The 17,541-nt window shown below is 33.7% G+C and overlaps 1 protein-coding gene across 2 annotated transcripts; it reads right to left on the reverse strand.

Moving 5' to 3' along the window:
- Window positions 1–3: 3 nt before the first annotated feature.
- On the reverse strand, window positions 4–17,128 carry LOC124374671 (UHRF1-binding protein 1-like). Of its 2 annotated transcripts, XM_046832847.1 has the most exons (8): window positions 16,764–17,128; window positions 16,462–16,602; window positions 14,288–14,454; window positions 11,280–11,436; window positions 9,676–9,920; window positions 5,957–6,125; window positions 2,131–2,230; window positions 4–143 (listed from the first exon to the last, which is right to left on the reverse strand). In XM_046832847.1, exons 3-7 carry the CDS (start codon window positions 14,441–14,443, stop codon window positions 2,193–2,195), a joined length of 765 nt encoding a protein of 254 aa, XP_046688803.1. In that variant the 5' UTR covers window positions 14,444–14,454; window positions 16,462–16,602; window positions 16,764–17,128; the 3' UTR covers window positions 4–143; window positions 2,131–2,192. The 2 variants fall into 2 exon arrangements, with proteins under 2 accessions (XP_046688803.1, XP_046688802.1); XM_046832846.1 differs by lacking the exon at window positions 16,764–17,128 and having other exon boundaries at window positions 16,462–16,709.
- Window positions 17,129–17,541: the final 413 nt, after the last annotated feature.

Genomic DNA, 17,541 nt, shown 5'->3' on the forward strand with positions numbered 1-17,541 from the left:
CAGGGCCACTGTGTCCTGGTTGGAGGCAGCGTTGAGAAGCGACTGCTGCAGGTTCAGAGCAAATGAGTTGATCCACAGAAGCGTCAGTACGTCTAGGTGTATCTGGATAGGGTTGAGATGGACGTAGAACTTGGGCGGAGGCACTGTACATACGACAAGAGAGATATCAGTGAGATAAAGTTGTGGTTGATAGTCTCTTATCTTAACATTAATCTACACAGAGCTGTTTCCTGGCCATGAGATGCTGTGAGCAGAAACTGCTCCAAGTCTAGAGTAACTGGGTGGCGAGACATTCCTGTGATCAATAATTATTATTGTAACGAGGGCCATCCGGAAAGTAGTACCCGTTTCCGCCGCGCGAGTAGCCGCCGGTCAAGGTCAGATCGCTTCAGTGGCTTATCTGCCTTCTCTGTTACAAGTTCCGTGACGCTAGCATTGCCTGTGTTGTTTCTGTGGCAGTTTATAATGTTTAAAAAAATTGAAAACGCCGCCAGTTGTGAAGTGAGGGCTGTAATAAAATTTCTCAACGCAAGAAACGTTCGAACCTTGTGATATTCATCGCCAATTAAAGGAAGTGTATGGAAACAATGTGATGGAAGAGTCATCTGTTCGGCGCTGGTGTCGTAATTTCAACTTGGGGAGGGGAACACACTACGACAATGAGCGTTCAGGGAAGACCATCTGTTATTACAGATCAACTGCTGAGGTCAGTAGACGAATTCGTGAGGAACGATCGTCGCGCGTCACAATTGATGACATCTGTGAACATTTTCCCTAATGTTTCTCGAACAATTTGTTCATGAAATTGTCAAAGACCATCTGCATTATTCAAAAATTTGTGCAAGGTGGGTCCCCTCGCATGCTTACAGATGAGCACAAAACCAAGCGTATGGCTGCTGCATTCACATTTTTTGGAACATTATTCTGATGAAGCAGACACGTTATTGACCGCATAGTTACTGGTGATGAAACAATGGGTTTTGTTATGGCTTCACCTGAGAGTCAACGACAGTCAATGGAGTGGCATCATACTCATTCACCAAAGAAACCAAAAAAATTCAAGACTGTTCTGTCCACTAGGAAACTTATGGCAAACCATTTTCTGGGATCGACGTGAGGTGTACTGCTTATAGATTTTATGGCCCGTGGAGACACTATTAATGCTAATGCGTATTGTGAAATATTAAAGAAATTACGGCGGGCAATACAAAATCGACGGAGAGGTCTATTGTCTGATGGCGTCATTCTCCTCCATGACAATGCCAGGCCTCATGCAGCGGGGATAACACAACAACTTCTGCAGCAATTCAATTGGGAAATTTTCGACCATCCACCATATAGCCCGGACTTGGCCCCTTCAGATTTTCATCTCTTTACAAAACTTAAAGAGTTTTTGGCGGGAAAAAGATTTGACAGCGATGAAGAACTTTAAAGAAGGCGTGACTACGTATTTCAATCGGCTGGCGGCGGAGGAATATGACGCTGGAATACTAAAAACTCGTCACACGTTATGAAAAATGCTTAAATTTGGCTTGGAGATTATGTGGAGAAGTAGTTTAAGGTATGCTCTTTTCAATATAAAATGTTTATATTTGTTAATATTTACTTCTGTGTCTTTATTTCACAAACGGGTACTACTTTCTGGATGGCCTTAGTATTAATTTTTAAACGATCTTATTGTTTTAGAGGGGGAAAAAAATTGAAACACAAAATGAAAAGGGTTGGGAAATTAAAAGGTTAAGAATAAATTCAAATTATTTCATTCTTGTCTGATAAAAAAAAATTACCTTAAATAACTGTATAAATCAGTGACAGGTTTAAAGGAATAAAATCAAGATAAAACACCTTAAAACTTTCAATTAAATTACTGATTATAACACAATTATTGATTTTGATCTACCTCTTCACCTTTATCTTCCGTTAGCAATTACTTTTAATAATTTTCTTCTGTTTCAATAACTAAAATTTAAAACAAATACAAAAATAAAACGTAATAAATAAAAAAAAGGAATGAGTCACTGTACCAATGATTTCAATTTCCTCACATCCTTTAATATAAACTTATTTTAACTACTTTGACTTAAACAAGATTATATATGACTCAAATGTATCCATACATATAACACCTACAAGGAAAAGGCACATCCCCTGGGTAGTAGTAATAGGTGAACTCCGCGTGTAGAGTCATTATTTCAGGTACATGGGTCATGGGCATGCCGTTCTCTATCACCTGCAGCAGATATTCTAATATTAATATTCTTAAGTTAAAACAAATTATATTAACATTAAATTTGGAATGTTCCAGAAAATAGTAATGGCTAACATTTTTACTCCACAGAAGCCCTCTATAAAATACATTTTGTGACCAAACGGTAAAGGGAACCAAACCGCCACCAAAGCAAGACAGGATTCAGGGATGCTACTTCAGATCAGTGATCATCTATCAAACTTCGGGCATATAGTGTTATTACATCATTTTGCAAAAATAATTGAATATAATTTTGGACAGATAAAAACGTACACAATTTTATAAATGTAATATTCAAATTTCAATATTATAAAATTAAACTTACTACACAGCAATTCAAGATAAATCAATTTGAAATATCAGTTTTCAATTCCTATTTCTTGTAATACATGTTGTATGTATTAAAGACTTTTGGAATGTTGATGGTTATTATTTCAACATAGCTCAAGTTGAAATCTAACTAATTTCTTTATTATTATAGTCTATTTTTTGTTGCCACAATCAACCTTCATTTCCTTAACATACAACACAATATTATTATAGTAACCACTTTTATTCAGTTATGTGGGTCTGATGATGTTCTCATTGAGTATAAATCCCTCACAAAAATAAAAAAAGTACATTATTGGAGTGTTTGTTTAAAATTAATAACTAATTCCAATAAGAACAGAGCTTCTAGATTGTTTACAAGACCATTTTATTTTTAGATTTAAGAAGTCCATTGGTAGAAGTTCATTATATACAAATATCTAATGAAATTATCTAGAAACATTTATAAATTTTTCAATCTAATTCTAAATAGTAAATTTCTGTATTACTTATTTATAAATCTAATGTATAGTAAACCTTATTCAAGGAGAAAACATTTTTTCTAATCCTTCCAAGATGACAAAAAAGAAATAAAAATATTTGTTCAGACACTATCTGGACTACATTTTTATATCTACACTGAAATTCTATAGAAACAATTGTGATTCTACAGTTTCAAAAATAAACTCAGTTAATTACTAAATACTGAAGAATCTTGAATTTAATGTCAATTCAACACAAGATATTTTATGCTCAGAGACACATTTATGTACCAAATATATAAATGAATATTTATATATTCTCATATCGATTCTATAAAAATTAAAATGAAGCGCTACAGAAAAGAGGATGAAAAATACAGAACCACTGCTAAGAACCCATCGAGTGCTTTGAGAATGAAAATATTCCTAAGATGAATTGTGTGTAGTAAAACTAGCGTTTTTCACAATATCAATTACCAAAACTTTGAAAACATGCTGAACTATTTTATTTTTAAATACTATACTCTACAACTTGAAAAATTGTATATACTTTAATCCAATTTTATCTGTAATTTAACGGAACTGACAAAGGCATAATTTGGATTGAACAAATTCAGCAAAATTTTACCAACTCATTTGATAACGACTATATGATAAGAGATTCTCCTTGTTCAATTTATATCATTTGTAAAACATTTTTGACAAGAAATACTGAAATAATATTTTATGATATCGGAAGACAAATTACGATAGAAAACAAGATGACTTCAATGCAAACACAAAACTTCAAACCTAACAACTGGTAGTAAAATACTGGGGAACTACGACAAAATACAACAGCAAGGCGGGGATGGGAGGGATAGACATGCGGCAGACTGACCGTAGCTGCCCGCCGACGCGACACTCGCACGCCGCCTGTGTTGAGCTGTAACAGAATACACAGCTTGACAACGGGCGTACTTGGTTCAATCGTTCCTCATCCTTTGTTTGGAATATGGAACTCTTCTGTCATCGTGTTTTGTTTCTTATACCACAATTAGCGCCTCTATCTTATAATTTGCTAACTTTTTAACCTGGACACAAAATTACACCAGTCCAGGAGCCGATTGCCAATTTACATTAAAAAAACACACAACCTAGTTTTTCTTTAACCCATTTAAGTGGTGAGTTTTCAATGGTGTTCGTTGCCTCACTCGGAGCTGCTCCACAGTCAGCGCAAATACCCACCACGATCAACTTTAGCAATATCTTCATTAACTAAACTGCCACTGGAATCTCTTGATTTGTCACTTAAAGGAAATTTCTCTAGTCATTTCAAGAAAAGCTAGATCGTCTACTTGTAAATTGGACTATAACTGTTTTATATATTACTTATTCCCCGTTTTATCCATGCAGTGTTTTACAAGCTCTGTTCCAGTTAATCTTTCCATTCAAAACTTATCCAGTATAAAATTAGAAATCCTGTATCAAATCTTGTCCATATGTAACATTTTTCAGCATATGTTGCTAGTTAACTATACAGGGTTAGAGTGTAGTGAATTCAAAACGATTATTCCGGTGTATCAAATCTTGTACATATGTAACATCTTTCAGCATATGTTGCTAGTTAACTATACAGGGTTAGAGTGTAGTGAATTCAAAACGATTATTCCGGTGTATCAAATCTTGTACATATGTAACATCTTTCAGCATATGTTGCTAGTTAACTATACAGGGTTAGAGTGTAGTGAATTCAAAACGATTATTCCGGTGTATCAAATCTTGTACATATGTAACATCTTTCAGCATATGTTGCTAGTTAACTATACAGGGTTAGAGTGTAGTGAATTCAAAACGATTATTCCGGTGTATCAAATCTTGTACATATGTAACATCTTTCAGCATATGTTGCTTGTTAACTATACAGGGTTAGAGTGTAGTGAATTCAAAACGATTATTCCGGTGTATCAAATCTTGTACATATGTAACATCTTTCAGCATATGTTGCTAGTTAACTATACAGGGTTAGAGTGTAGTGAATTCAAAACGATTATTCCGGTGTATCAAATCTTGTACATATGTAACATCTTTCAGCATATGTTGCTAGTTAACTATACAGGGTTTAGAGTGTAGTGAATTCAAAACGATTATTCCGGTGTATCAAATCTTGTACATATGTAACATCTTTCAGCATATGTTGCTTGTTAACTATACAGGGTTAAGAGTGTAGTGAATTCAAAACGATTATTCCGGTGTATCAAATCTTGTACATATGTAACATCTTTTCAGCATATGTTGCTAGTTAACTATACAGGGTTAGAGTGTAGTGAATTCAAAACGATTATTCAGGTAGAAAATACAACTATTCGACTAACAAGAAAATTTAAAGGATAGGTAGAACTGAACATTTAAAGGCTAATACAAGAAATCCAATTTCTAGCCATACTATTAAAACTATTGAAAAATTTGTAGATTTGAGACAAATTCATATTCATAACTCAGATTTAAACTTTAGCCCCATGTTAAAAACGAAGCCTCGGATGAGTGACCGGCAGTTCTGGAAGAAGATGCTGTCCTGAATAGGGTGAAATACCTATATAAGAGGTAATTAGTAACACTGATAAAATGTTTGTTACAGCTTAAGCTACAACACCAATAAATAGTAGATGTCAGCAGTGGGCTTAAATAGCTTTACGTGACACAATTGGTTTTAATTTCTAAAACAAATCCAAGCGTTACTGTAAGTCTCAACATAAGCAATGTATGCTACTCAAAAATACTGCTATAAATTAAAAATCGACACAATCGGTAAGCGTACTCCGAGAACCCAATATACTATAACTATTGTGAAGATACTACCATTGTTGTCGCTGGACTTTACAAAATTATAGAAGCTGGTAAATACTTTCTGAGCACAAAACTGGATTCAACGGATCACCTTTCACGAATTCTTTAGGCTGTTGTTGTTTTTTCGCTGAGGTGGTGACACGGAACAGAGTGAAGTCCTCAATCCGCAAAATGACACACGCAGTCATCAGTTTGGCCAACTGTGACAGAACGTAGTTCTTCACCGGATTGTTGCTTGGAGACGATGTAGCTTTTGGTTCCTGCGAACAAAATATAAATATTTAAGTGGATTTATGGACTTATTAAATTTATAAATCAATAATTAAAATTTCATCACTATAAAATTATTCTATGGATTTATCAACTATAGAAGTCCTAGGCCTATAGAGTTCCTTAACTCTCCGACTGGCATTCAACAGATATCTGTTTTTTATTTTCGTTCCTTAACGTCAATCAATGGGTATCCGTTCGATTTGAACTGCCCACTTAATCTCATTTGTTACAGTACGCAAAAACTAAGTATCCACGTGATTCATATACCACTGAAAAAATAAAGAGTTACAGAACACAGCGCTAGTCTTTTATTGTTCTATGACAGCAGAGTAATTTTTCGAATGACATTGCTGTTTTCGTCTTTGTAGAAAAATTAGTCCTTAATTTTGTAAGTGTTTTATAATATATATATATATATAAATAAATAAATATATATATATATATAAATATTTATTTATTTATAATATATATTTTATAAAACACTTACAAAATTAAGGACTAATTTTTCTACAAAGACGAAAACAGCAATGTCATTCGAAAATTACTCTGCTGTCATAGAACAATAAAATACTAGCGCTGTGTTCTGTAACTCTTTTATTTTTTTCAGTGGTACATGAATCACGTGGATACTTAGTGTATATATATATATATATATATATATACCTGGATTAAATTTGTAACCTTTAGGTTATTATAAAAAAATTTTAAAACCCAAAAATATTGCAATGACTATTTTTATCAGGTAAGTATCCCTTTTTTTAGAAATGTATTACAAAAATGTTGATTTATACTATACATAAAAAATAAAAAAGTGTAGTTTTCTCAAATAATTTATTATTACAGTGTTCTCTAGTTTATTGTAAATTAAATGATACCAAATATAGTTAAGTTTACAATTTATAACAAGCTATTGATATTTTTACAAATTTATGTGCTTCACACAAAAATCACGCTTCTAGTACTAGTTTAAGTTTTTGCACTAAAACTAATTTATTTACCCAAAGACTCATACAAAACTATAAATTTTCTGACACTAAACTGAATCTGTGACCTTTAATCTATCTAGGAATTTGAAATTTGTACTGAACTATATTTTCCAGGCACAAGCCTGTTTTTTTACAAGCAAATAACAAAAAAATACTTCCCTAATCACTGTAAAAAATTCAAATTAAAATATTTACCCTAGTTACTTATTGTCATTGTATTTTACTCAACATTGTGAACAAAATTATACAAAATACAGTGCGGTTTGCAGTAAAGAACAATTTTTATAGAATTTAGAAGAATAGCTTTAAAAAATTGGAAAAATGGCTTGGCGTTTAGGGAAAATACAAAGGGCAGTTGGAGGGTTAATACTGACTCCTAGACTCGCCAGACTCGGAGCGGAACCATCGCACCGGTTACTCTAACCGCACTGTTTTAGAACAAGGGAGTTACACGCAGATGTCTACACAAAACAACTTCAAATGGAACAATTTTTGCTCTCAAAAATTGTTCCGTAGTGAAAAATTCGGTTTATTAATTGCAATGAATTTTTTATTAAAAATCTTGATAAATTCTTAAAATTGCAAACTATTTTATTTCAAATAATTATGTAAACAATTCATTCATATTTTTAACATGAGTTAGTGCTGTTGTTATACAGTCGCTGCGGAGATTAAAATGTGTGTTCCAACTGTTGAACCTGAACAAATCCGGTTCTAACCACAATCTTATCTCGTGTTTATTTACTCTCAGATTTAACACTTGTTGTGCATCTCAACTCTATAACACAACATACAATACATGTAACCTCATGATGTTAACATATTGTCAGCTGTGCTAGTATTTATTGATCTTTTCTCACTATATTGCTTTATTTACAACATTTTTTTAATAGATATATTTTTGACCATTGCCCACGAAAGCTTTGGACCCATAAGCACTTATTATTCAGAAATGTATTGATAGTTTACATTTTTTATAGAAAAAATATAATTTGTTAATGCAAGATATATTTAATTATTTATTAGGTGTTTAAAATAATTAAGTTATCATATCCGCAGATTTAGTGTGATTTTAGCATCATTTCAATTGAACTGATAGTTCTTGTACATAATTACACAATTTTTTATTGTGAGGAAATGAGTTAGATTTGAAAGACTGAAGTTTCAGATGAGTTTTTTAAATGGACAACTTTTTAGAATGTACACAAGAAAGAAATGAAATGTTTCAGTTTAAAACATGTTGATGAATTTTTGTTTGTTTTAATATATACATCATTAACAAAGTTAATGCTTTCATACAAGAAAACAAAAACAAACTCTTAAACTACCCTTAAACAAAAGAGATTATAAAAAAGTGCATAAAGAACATTTTGAAAGCAGAGGCCCGGCCACTCCACCAGTCATCCTTCACAATTAACTTGACATACCATTCAACCCGTTCACCCCAATATCTTTACATTTACGGATAGTGACTTAAGTGACACATCGGTTCTTGCTACCACTGTTAAAAGGTCTACCACTTTCATTTCCTGGTGGTCCATCAAAAAATTTGTGCCTCTACGCAGATGATGCTAGTTTAAAGATTAGTGAAAAATCATTAAATAATTTAGAAAATAATTCAATATTAAGTCTAACAGGTATGAACAATTATTTAAGTAACCATAATTTATTATTAAATGCAAGTAAAACCAATTTTATCATGTTCTCAACAAGGAAAAGTAAACAACCCATTGATCCAGTTATAAATATCAATAATAAAGTTTTGAAAAAAGTAACTTCCACAAAATTTTTAGGTCTAATTGTAGACGAAAACTTGACATGGAATCTCCACATTGACCATGTAGTAAGTAAAGTTAGTTCAGGAATATATGCTATTTACCGAATGTCCAAATTTTGTTCAATTAATACATTAAAGGCACTCTATTATGCACTGGTCGAATCATCTGTCGCTTTTGGTATTGCTATTTATGGTGGTACATCAAAGCAGAACTTAGATAGAATTTTTCTTCTTCAGAAAAGAGCTATACGAACCATGTTGAATCTAAATTTTGACGTTTCAGTTCGCGAACATTTTTCTCACTTGGGCATTATGACTGTCTACAGCCTTTATGTGTTTCATACCACACTACATGTAAAACAATTATGTAATAATAGTTTAATTCCTAGACTAGGTGACAGACATACATATTTTACCAGACATAGAAACGAAATTGCCATTGACTCCCATAGGCTTGAATTTTTCAACAAAAAAACATCAAGTGCAGGTGCAAAATTTTTATCAAGGCTTCCTGTGGAATTGAGAGGCATTGACAACTTTAAAGAATTTAAAAAAGGGCTAAAATTGTATTTAACAGAGAAACCATTGTATGGGTTAGCTGAACTATAATTAACTTAGTTCTTTTATCATATATTTTATCAATACTGTATATATAATAAGTTATTTTAGCTTTTAAAGTTTTTTCTAATGACGCCATTCAATGTATACCACTGTATACTTTATAAATAAAGTTATTTTCAATTCAATTCAATTGCTGTCACCAGTTCGACTGACCTGCGAGTCTCTGGACAGCGGACTGTGGGTGCTGTGCGACTCTATTAGCTGGAGGAGGGTGTTGCGGAACACGGCGTGTGCTTGCGTGAGCCACTGGGTGTGCGGTGAGCTGCCCTCTTTGTACTTGGCCCAGTGGTGTCTGTCACCGGAGGCCAGGTGGTACGGGTAGTAGTCCACCTGGAAACAGTGCAGGTTGATCTGGAACGCTCCTCCGACCTTCAGATCCGGGTGGCACGACCTTCCAGCTGGAAAACACCGTATAAATGTCAACCAGTACGGGAACCCATGATAACGTCCTTGTAAGTGTAACTTTAGAGTACCTTGCACAATAGAAAATTTAATATTTAATTTTGTCAAAGTATCATTATTCGTTAATTTATAAATATATGCTGTACAAGCATAAAAATGACTTATACGCTGAAGTAAGAACATAATATTATTTGTTTCAAGTTATCTTTGTTTTTATATACAAAACAAAGTGATGTAGCCTACATAATTTTAGACAATTATATTCATAACAAAAAAGTATAGCATAATTATTACGAGTTTTGACACCTAAATGCAAAAGAAACATTAACCACCAAATTTAATTGAAATTATTAAGATACAAAATTATAGGAAAAAATTATTTCTTCAAAATCTGAACAATATATAACAAAAAATTAGATTCCAATGCAAAGTTCCATGATCATTTTCATAACTGATTACCATTGTCTCCATTCATTTAATTCTGTAGGAATAAATAATAGGGACCCAACTGAGATTTAATAGCTGCTAAAACATAACTGATTATAACATAATGAAACATTAACATGAGCCAACGACTTTTTGGGCTGAGAGTTCATGAACCATCTGACAAAAGTCATGTCAGTTTTAAGATTATCTTAACAATGAAACTGTGTTCAACATGGTTCTGGAACCAGTTTATTTTCAACATCCCATTAAAATTATCTAAAGACCAATGGAGTGATTCTGATTGATTATTATTAAATTCCAAATTTTCAACATCCCAGTAAAATGATCTTAAAACCAATGGAGTGGTTCCAATTGATTATTAACTTCTAAATTATTAACAACCCTGTAAAATCCTCTTAAGACCAATGGAATGATTCTGATTGATTATTATTAACTTAAAAATATTCAACATCGCAGTAAAATTATTTTAAGACTAATGGATTAATTCTTATTGATTATTACTAATTTCCAAATTTTCAACATCCCTTAAGACCAATGGATGCATGATCAGATAGTTTACTCACACTTAATTAATTTATGATTCCAGTTTCTCCAGAATCTAAGTAATTTTCTCCAGGTTTCACCAGTAATATTAGGGTGTGAGATTTATTTCACACTGAATCCTATCCATAACCGATTTCAGAAATTGGAAATACAGTATATGTAAAAAAAACTCCCTATTGTACGCTAACCGTGAAGTAGAAAATATCTTTAATTTGAACTGGAATTGAAAAGTGACTTGAGGCACTGATCAAGCTAAGACGTACATGAACAATTCAACCAAAACCATTGTACAATACATCAAATGAATCTATAGCAAAAACCATTGCTGAAACAATCCGGTTACAAACAAAAAGACGAATACTCACGCCCAGGGTCATCGCTCAGATGGAGATCTATTTTCTGGCAGAAGAAGTGGTATGAGGTCTCTATGAAGTCGTAGCGGGCGAAGATGTCCGACATGGTGTCTCGGGCCTCTGCCACCCTGGCTTGTTGTGCCAGCTGCGCCTGATATTCAGGAAGCACCTGTAAGGAACACCACAAGATTTTAATAGATTCTGTTCACTTAGGTTCAACTTTGTTGAGAAAGTCTTTGAAACTGATTTTAACCTTTCCCACGCCATAGACGGATATATCAGAAATGGCAGACTGTACAAAACGCCAATTACAGTTATATCCTATATTATTTATGTCTCGGAGAGGTTTTTTGTAGGTTTACAAAAAGCGTGCACGCTACGTATTTATCTATTTATCGCGGTTGCCAAGGAAGTATTTATAAATGACCTTCACACAGTGTCCAGGGGGACGGGAGCCCCCTTTGTCTAACTCCGACTGCCCACTCTCGTCAGTTCTGCGTCTCCTACAGACTCATAACCAAACATACCCGTGGTGTGTATTACTGCTTCCTCAGTTGTCACGAGCGCGCGCATGAGCGTGCATTTACTACCCATCTCGTTATTATTCTTCATCGTGTGGTAGTGTTGTGTGTGGTAGTCAGTTTGAAATATTTATCTTGTTTTATATTAAATTGTCAGTTTGATTATATTACACAATGAAACTTGAAATTTATTTGAAAATAAACAGTTTTGTAAATAGTTCTTTTTTTATTTTTTATCAATAAATATGCTAATTTGTAGTAAAATGCCCTGTTTTATATTTTCTTTGCTTTTACCTGTTATAATTTAGCTATATTTTTTTACTTGTCTTGGTGTTATAAGAAAGGTAATGGATTTATTAGTGGGGTGTAAGTAAGTGATATTTGATAACTCCCCATAATGTTAAAAATCTAGGGAGTTTGAATAAAAGTGTTGGCTCAAAGATTCTTATTGTAGATAATATTTTACACATACAGCTGTTTAGGAACACAAAATTGTAGTTCTCATTTTAACCCTTAGAATGCTAATATAAATTTCTGTACTTGCCCAAGCACGCTAATACCATAAAAAAATATTTTAAAGTTCTATTTCAATTTAGGTTTTTTAAGTTATTTTAGGAAAAAAAAATATAAAAACTGAGTGTTTTTGAAGATTTTGTTACAATTAAAATTCATGACAATACCAAACATGGAAATTGCCAATTTCAAAAAGGTTTCGCCAATTCAAAAAGGAACAACCTCCATTGTAGTGGCAGTCGTTCAAAATTGAAAGTCATGACGTCGTCAAAATGATTTATTTGTCGTAACATTTAAAATCAAGTTTAGCGATGATATTTAGGTACCATTGAAATGACGAATAGTTGTTTTACAACACAAAATGTTTTTTATTCTTACTCTTCCTTCTAAACTGCTGATTCATGATCGTTTGTCATTGTTTCTCAAGAGTCGCCATTATCGTCTGATAACTCAGTCTACGCTTACTGCGTTATTATTGTCATTCTATAAAAGATTTATTTTAGTGGTTGAATTTGGTATATCTTATACCTGAAGAATGATAAATATAGTTCAGTCGAATTGTGTGTGACAAAATAGGTTATAATTATGTAATTATTTATTTTTGTTTCAACTGAAAATTTTGGAGTTTTGCCGGTAAGCGAATCAAGGTCTATCCCTCTAACCCTTGTTTTAAGTCTTGTGTTCAAAGTCTATCTTATCACTTATTTGCACTAGTTATTTACTGCATGGTGGAAACTTTTGAGACAGAAGTGTTAGTATTTTGCCAGTGAGTATTTATTATTAATGACTTGTTTAGAACCTAACCCTTAAATTCGAAAATAGGCCTAAGTTGGTGCAATAGCTTACTAATCAATTTTTTGTTGTAAAAACCCCCATACAAATATATATTTTCTGAGACAAGACCTTTTTTTCTATCTTTTACGTATTTTGGACTTATCAATTTTCAACTTTATATCAATTTGCTATGCATGGTCTAACCCAAGAATAACGTAAATTTATTATTTTATTTCAAGTTTCACCTAATGTTAGTTTCACCATACTTAAATCATGAGTTTTATTTATTAGTATGTTATATTCTTCTACAAATAATAGTACTGAATAAAACAACATATAACAATTTTATAAAAACACAGCATTTGAAGTGCAGAGATAATTTACAATAAATGCTTGTTAATGAGCAAAAATAGCCTGCCACTACAGGATTTTTAGCTGCCAGCTCCAGGGTTACAGTTTGTTATTAAAAATGGAAGGTTTAAAAGAATAACAGGATTTCGGACATTTGTTATATGTTCCAAAAAATAAAACACTCCTAGGACACTGGTATAACAATACCTTTTGTACCATATAATGATGGCAAATCTCTGAAATTCTGTTATCCTTTCATAACAGGAAACCAAGAACAATGAATGAAAGGCATCTGTTGCGTGGCGTTCATTCAACATTCTAGTGTATTCCATCACCATTTTTGAAACTGCAATTCACAAGGAAAAACAAAAACTTAAATTACGAGATTTCCCCGTCATACACGTTTAGAGCGAACTTAACCACATCAGATTTGCTGTAACACCCGTGGAAAGGGTTACTAAATAATTGGAATATGAATCTGAACACTAAAAAAGATACTGAGCAAATTCTGAAAAAGCCATTGGGAATTACAAATATATAAACTAATATCCAATCTGTGTATAGATAATAATGAACTAACACTATATCAGTGGTTTGTTAAAATGTTTTTTAAATCCTTTATAGTAACTATATAAGAATTATAAGTAATAATGAGTAACTACCCAATAATTGAGTGAAAATTAAAAACACAACAGTGCAGTAAATTTGGTAAACTACTTATACTGCTTTAAAATTTAATTTTTACTAAACATATTGCTCGTATTGAAACGAGCACAATTTTCAACACAATAACTCTTGTGGTTACAATAACAATAATTTCTTCAAACTCACTTAAAACTCGCTAAAATATATTCACTTAACCTCCAGTTTGCGGGCAGCTTTCTTGGTCCGTGTGACTTCAGTGTCTTTCTTGATGAGACCGGAGAGGGAGTCTATGAAGCAAAGAGCAGCCTTGAGCTGAGAGTCCGTCAGGACCCATAACAGGTCGTCCAGCAGTAGCGCCAAACGACAACCCATCACAAAACAATCTGCGGCACATTTCTGGGTTACTTACATTTGTACAAGAGCATATTGAATCCTAGCACTAACATACCTAGATCTTCACTGTGACAAAAATGCCAGAAAACAAGATAGGCACAAGAAGTTATATTTTGTTTGAAAAACACGAATTTTTTTGTTTGTTTTGTTTTTCGTTCTGTTAGGACAAGAAGCATATAAATTGCACTTCGTCCTGTAAGAACCTTTGCACTGCTTCCGGAGTGACAGGATATTCAGGATGAGTAAGGTTAAGGGGTAGGAGCCGCCTCCTGTCGAGATACATGAGGAAGAATTAGGGCACTAATCTCAAAGTCATGTCCCCCGGAAGAAGGGAGGCCAGCTCTGAACTAGTCTCTCCAGTCAAAGCAGACAGGGGGTGGCACACCCTTGTTGAGGCTAGCAAGAACCCCTGAGGTTAGGGAACAAACCCCACCAACTCCAACAGTCATCTCCCACTGTAGACTAGACCTATCGAATTGCCCTTGAACCCAAGAATCTCAACATTTGCAGTTAGTGATGCACCGCTCCTGGACATCCATAATGCCCAGATTTAAGTGACACATCGGTTTTTGCTGCGTCCAGTGGTGGGTTCAACTGGAAGGCATAAACTAACCAGAAGTGATCACTGCTGGGTGAAGTTACAACAATAATACTGAACTTGAGTAAAAAATGATGCCATAATGACTTCATTTAAGCATTTCAACAAATACTTAATTAATGTACCAATAATTAAATGCTACATAGCTTTAAAGATTAAAAAATGCTTTCTCAATAGTTATTAGCCACTGAGTTTCTATAACTGAATAAGTTATTTAGATTCAGAGAACAATTATATTTCAGACACATAGATTCTCAGCACAAAAAATGAAGTATATTCCGTAGTTAAAACTTTACGTGTGTATGTTAACCCTTCTATGAGGGCCAAGGATACTGCGGTATAAAATATCTAAGCTACAGTGAGAACGAGTTTTATTTTCTGACTTTATACTGAAAACTATCTTTAATTTTTTAAAGATAAATTTTTACTGATTTTTCTGAAACATCTACTGCAAACTAATTAATTACATCTATATATATATATATATAAATGAATGTTTGTGTGTTTGTCCTTTATAGAATCGTAAACTATTTGACCGTTCATTATGAAAATGTGTATGTATATGTATTTTTCGACGGAGAAGGTTTATATACGATGCCTATTGATGTATCTCGCCACCAGACGGTACTCCATATGTTAAAAGTTTTTAAAGCGCCTGCACACTATAAACTGCGATTACGAGATAGTTAAGTATATTAAATAGCGAAAAACAATTTGAAGGCGTTAAGCTTTGATGTATATTTGTCTTCAAAATACATTTCTGGTTGAACTTAAAGCTTGAGTGTTAGACCACTTTATAATAAAGTACATGTACGTAGACAATGGCTATAAACATACACTTTTAACAGATTTTCTTGATCGTGGCAACAATACAAACTCTAAATCGTCGTTGGAAATATAATTCACTTGAACCAGAAGTGCACATACACGGGCAAAGCTTACAAAAAGCGTGCAAAGCCGCAGGAAACAGCTAGTTTTAGATAAAAAAATTAAAAATTATGAGATCAACAAGTAAAGCAATCAAGATATGACAATTTTAAAAATGCTTAATTGAGTGATTACAATATTGTGAAAATGTACAATATGTTCTTTGCCTAATCTGGATATCCCTACTGATAACTAAAATTATATCTGAAGCATGCTACAGTAAGTCTAAAGAAAATCTCTGTAGAATATGATTTTTTACTGTAATAATATACTTTATAAATATAAATTTAAAAGTTACATAAATAGTTACGAGATTATCTGAAAATTGTTAATAATTATCAGAAAAAATTATTAAGGACATTTTACAGAAATGTTAGTGTAAAACATAACAAGACAGACATCTACATCAAGTTTTCAATGGTAACAACTCAGCTAAGAACCAGGTTACTAGGTCCACAACTAACTACAATACCTGAGAGACGTTTCTTGATGGTTATTCGGCACCTTGTGCAATTGGTAAGCAGTCGTAGAGGTGGCAGGTCGCGGTCCTTGGTGGAGCTGGCTTCTATCCTGACAGTCTGCCACTCCAGTTCCTTGAATATCAAAATCTGACCTTTCTTGGGCTCTTTGAGCTTGGTCAGTCTCAAGTCCCCGACCACCTTCCAGTCCGGCGTCTTCGACTGCACCACTATCCTCAGGATCTGCACAACAATCTTATGTTATTATGTATCCTGACAGTCTGCCACTCCAGTTCCTTGAATATTAAGATCTGACCTTTCTTGGGCTCTTTGAGCTTGGTCAGTCTCAAGTCCCCCACCACCTTCCAGTCCGGCGTCTTAGACTGCACCACTATCCTCAGGATCTGCACAAACTTTCCAGTAAGAGAATCATGCAGACAGACTCAGGAACATCCACATCCCTCCAAACCTTCCAGCAAGAGAATCATGCGGACAGGCCACGAGAACATCCACATCCTTCCAAACCCTCAAGCGAGGGAATTATGCAGACAGGCGTTGAGAACATCCACATCCTTCAAAACCTTCAATCAAGAGAATAATGCAGACAGGCTTCGAGAACATCCACATCCTTCCAAACTTTCAAGCAAGAGAATCATGAAGAAAGCCCTCAAATGCCCGTGCCAATCCCAACTGGTGCCCATCATCACAACTAAATCAAATGTCACGCCTTGTACTATTGCCTTTCAATACATCACCATTCATCCACAAAGAGGAAGCCGATATACGCAGGAGAGAAGCTGTGCCCATTCAGGAGAGGTGAAGAAGACAAAAAGACTGGCTTCAAGCACATCCTGTCTAAACCCTCAATGAATATCTTGAAAGAACTGACAGCTAACATATGATAACTTACTTATATAACCTATTTATTGACACACTTACTGGTCTAGGGGGAATATTTAATAAAACAAATACAACAAAATAGGTACTCTTGTATGCACTTTACATCATTTATGTATTTTCCAATAGTAAGCATATTCATTTAATATATTTTTGTAAATCACAATGTGAAAAAATATGCAAAGAAAGTCAAAAGT

This window comes from Homalodisca vitripennis, unplaced genomic scaffold, assembly GCF_021130785.1.
Source record: "Homalodisca vitripennis isolate AUS2020 unplaced genomic scaffold, UT_GWSS_2.1 ScUCBcl_9543;HRSCAF=18068, whole genome shotgun sequence".
NCBI classification, from domain to species: Eukaryota; Metazoa; Arthropoda; class Insecta; order Hemiptera; family Cicadellidae; genus Homalodisca; species Homalodisca vitripennis.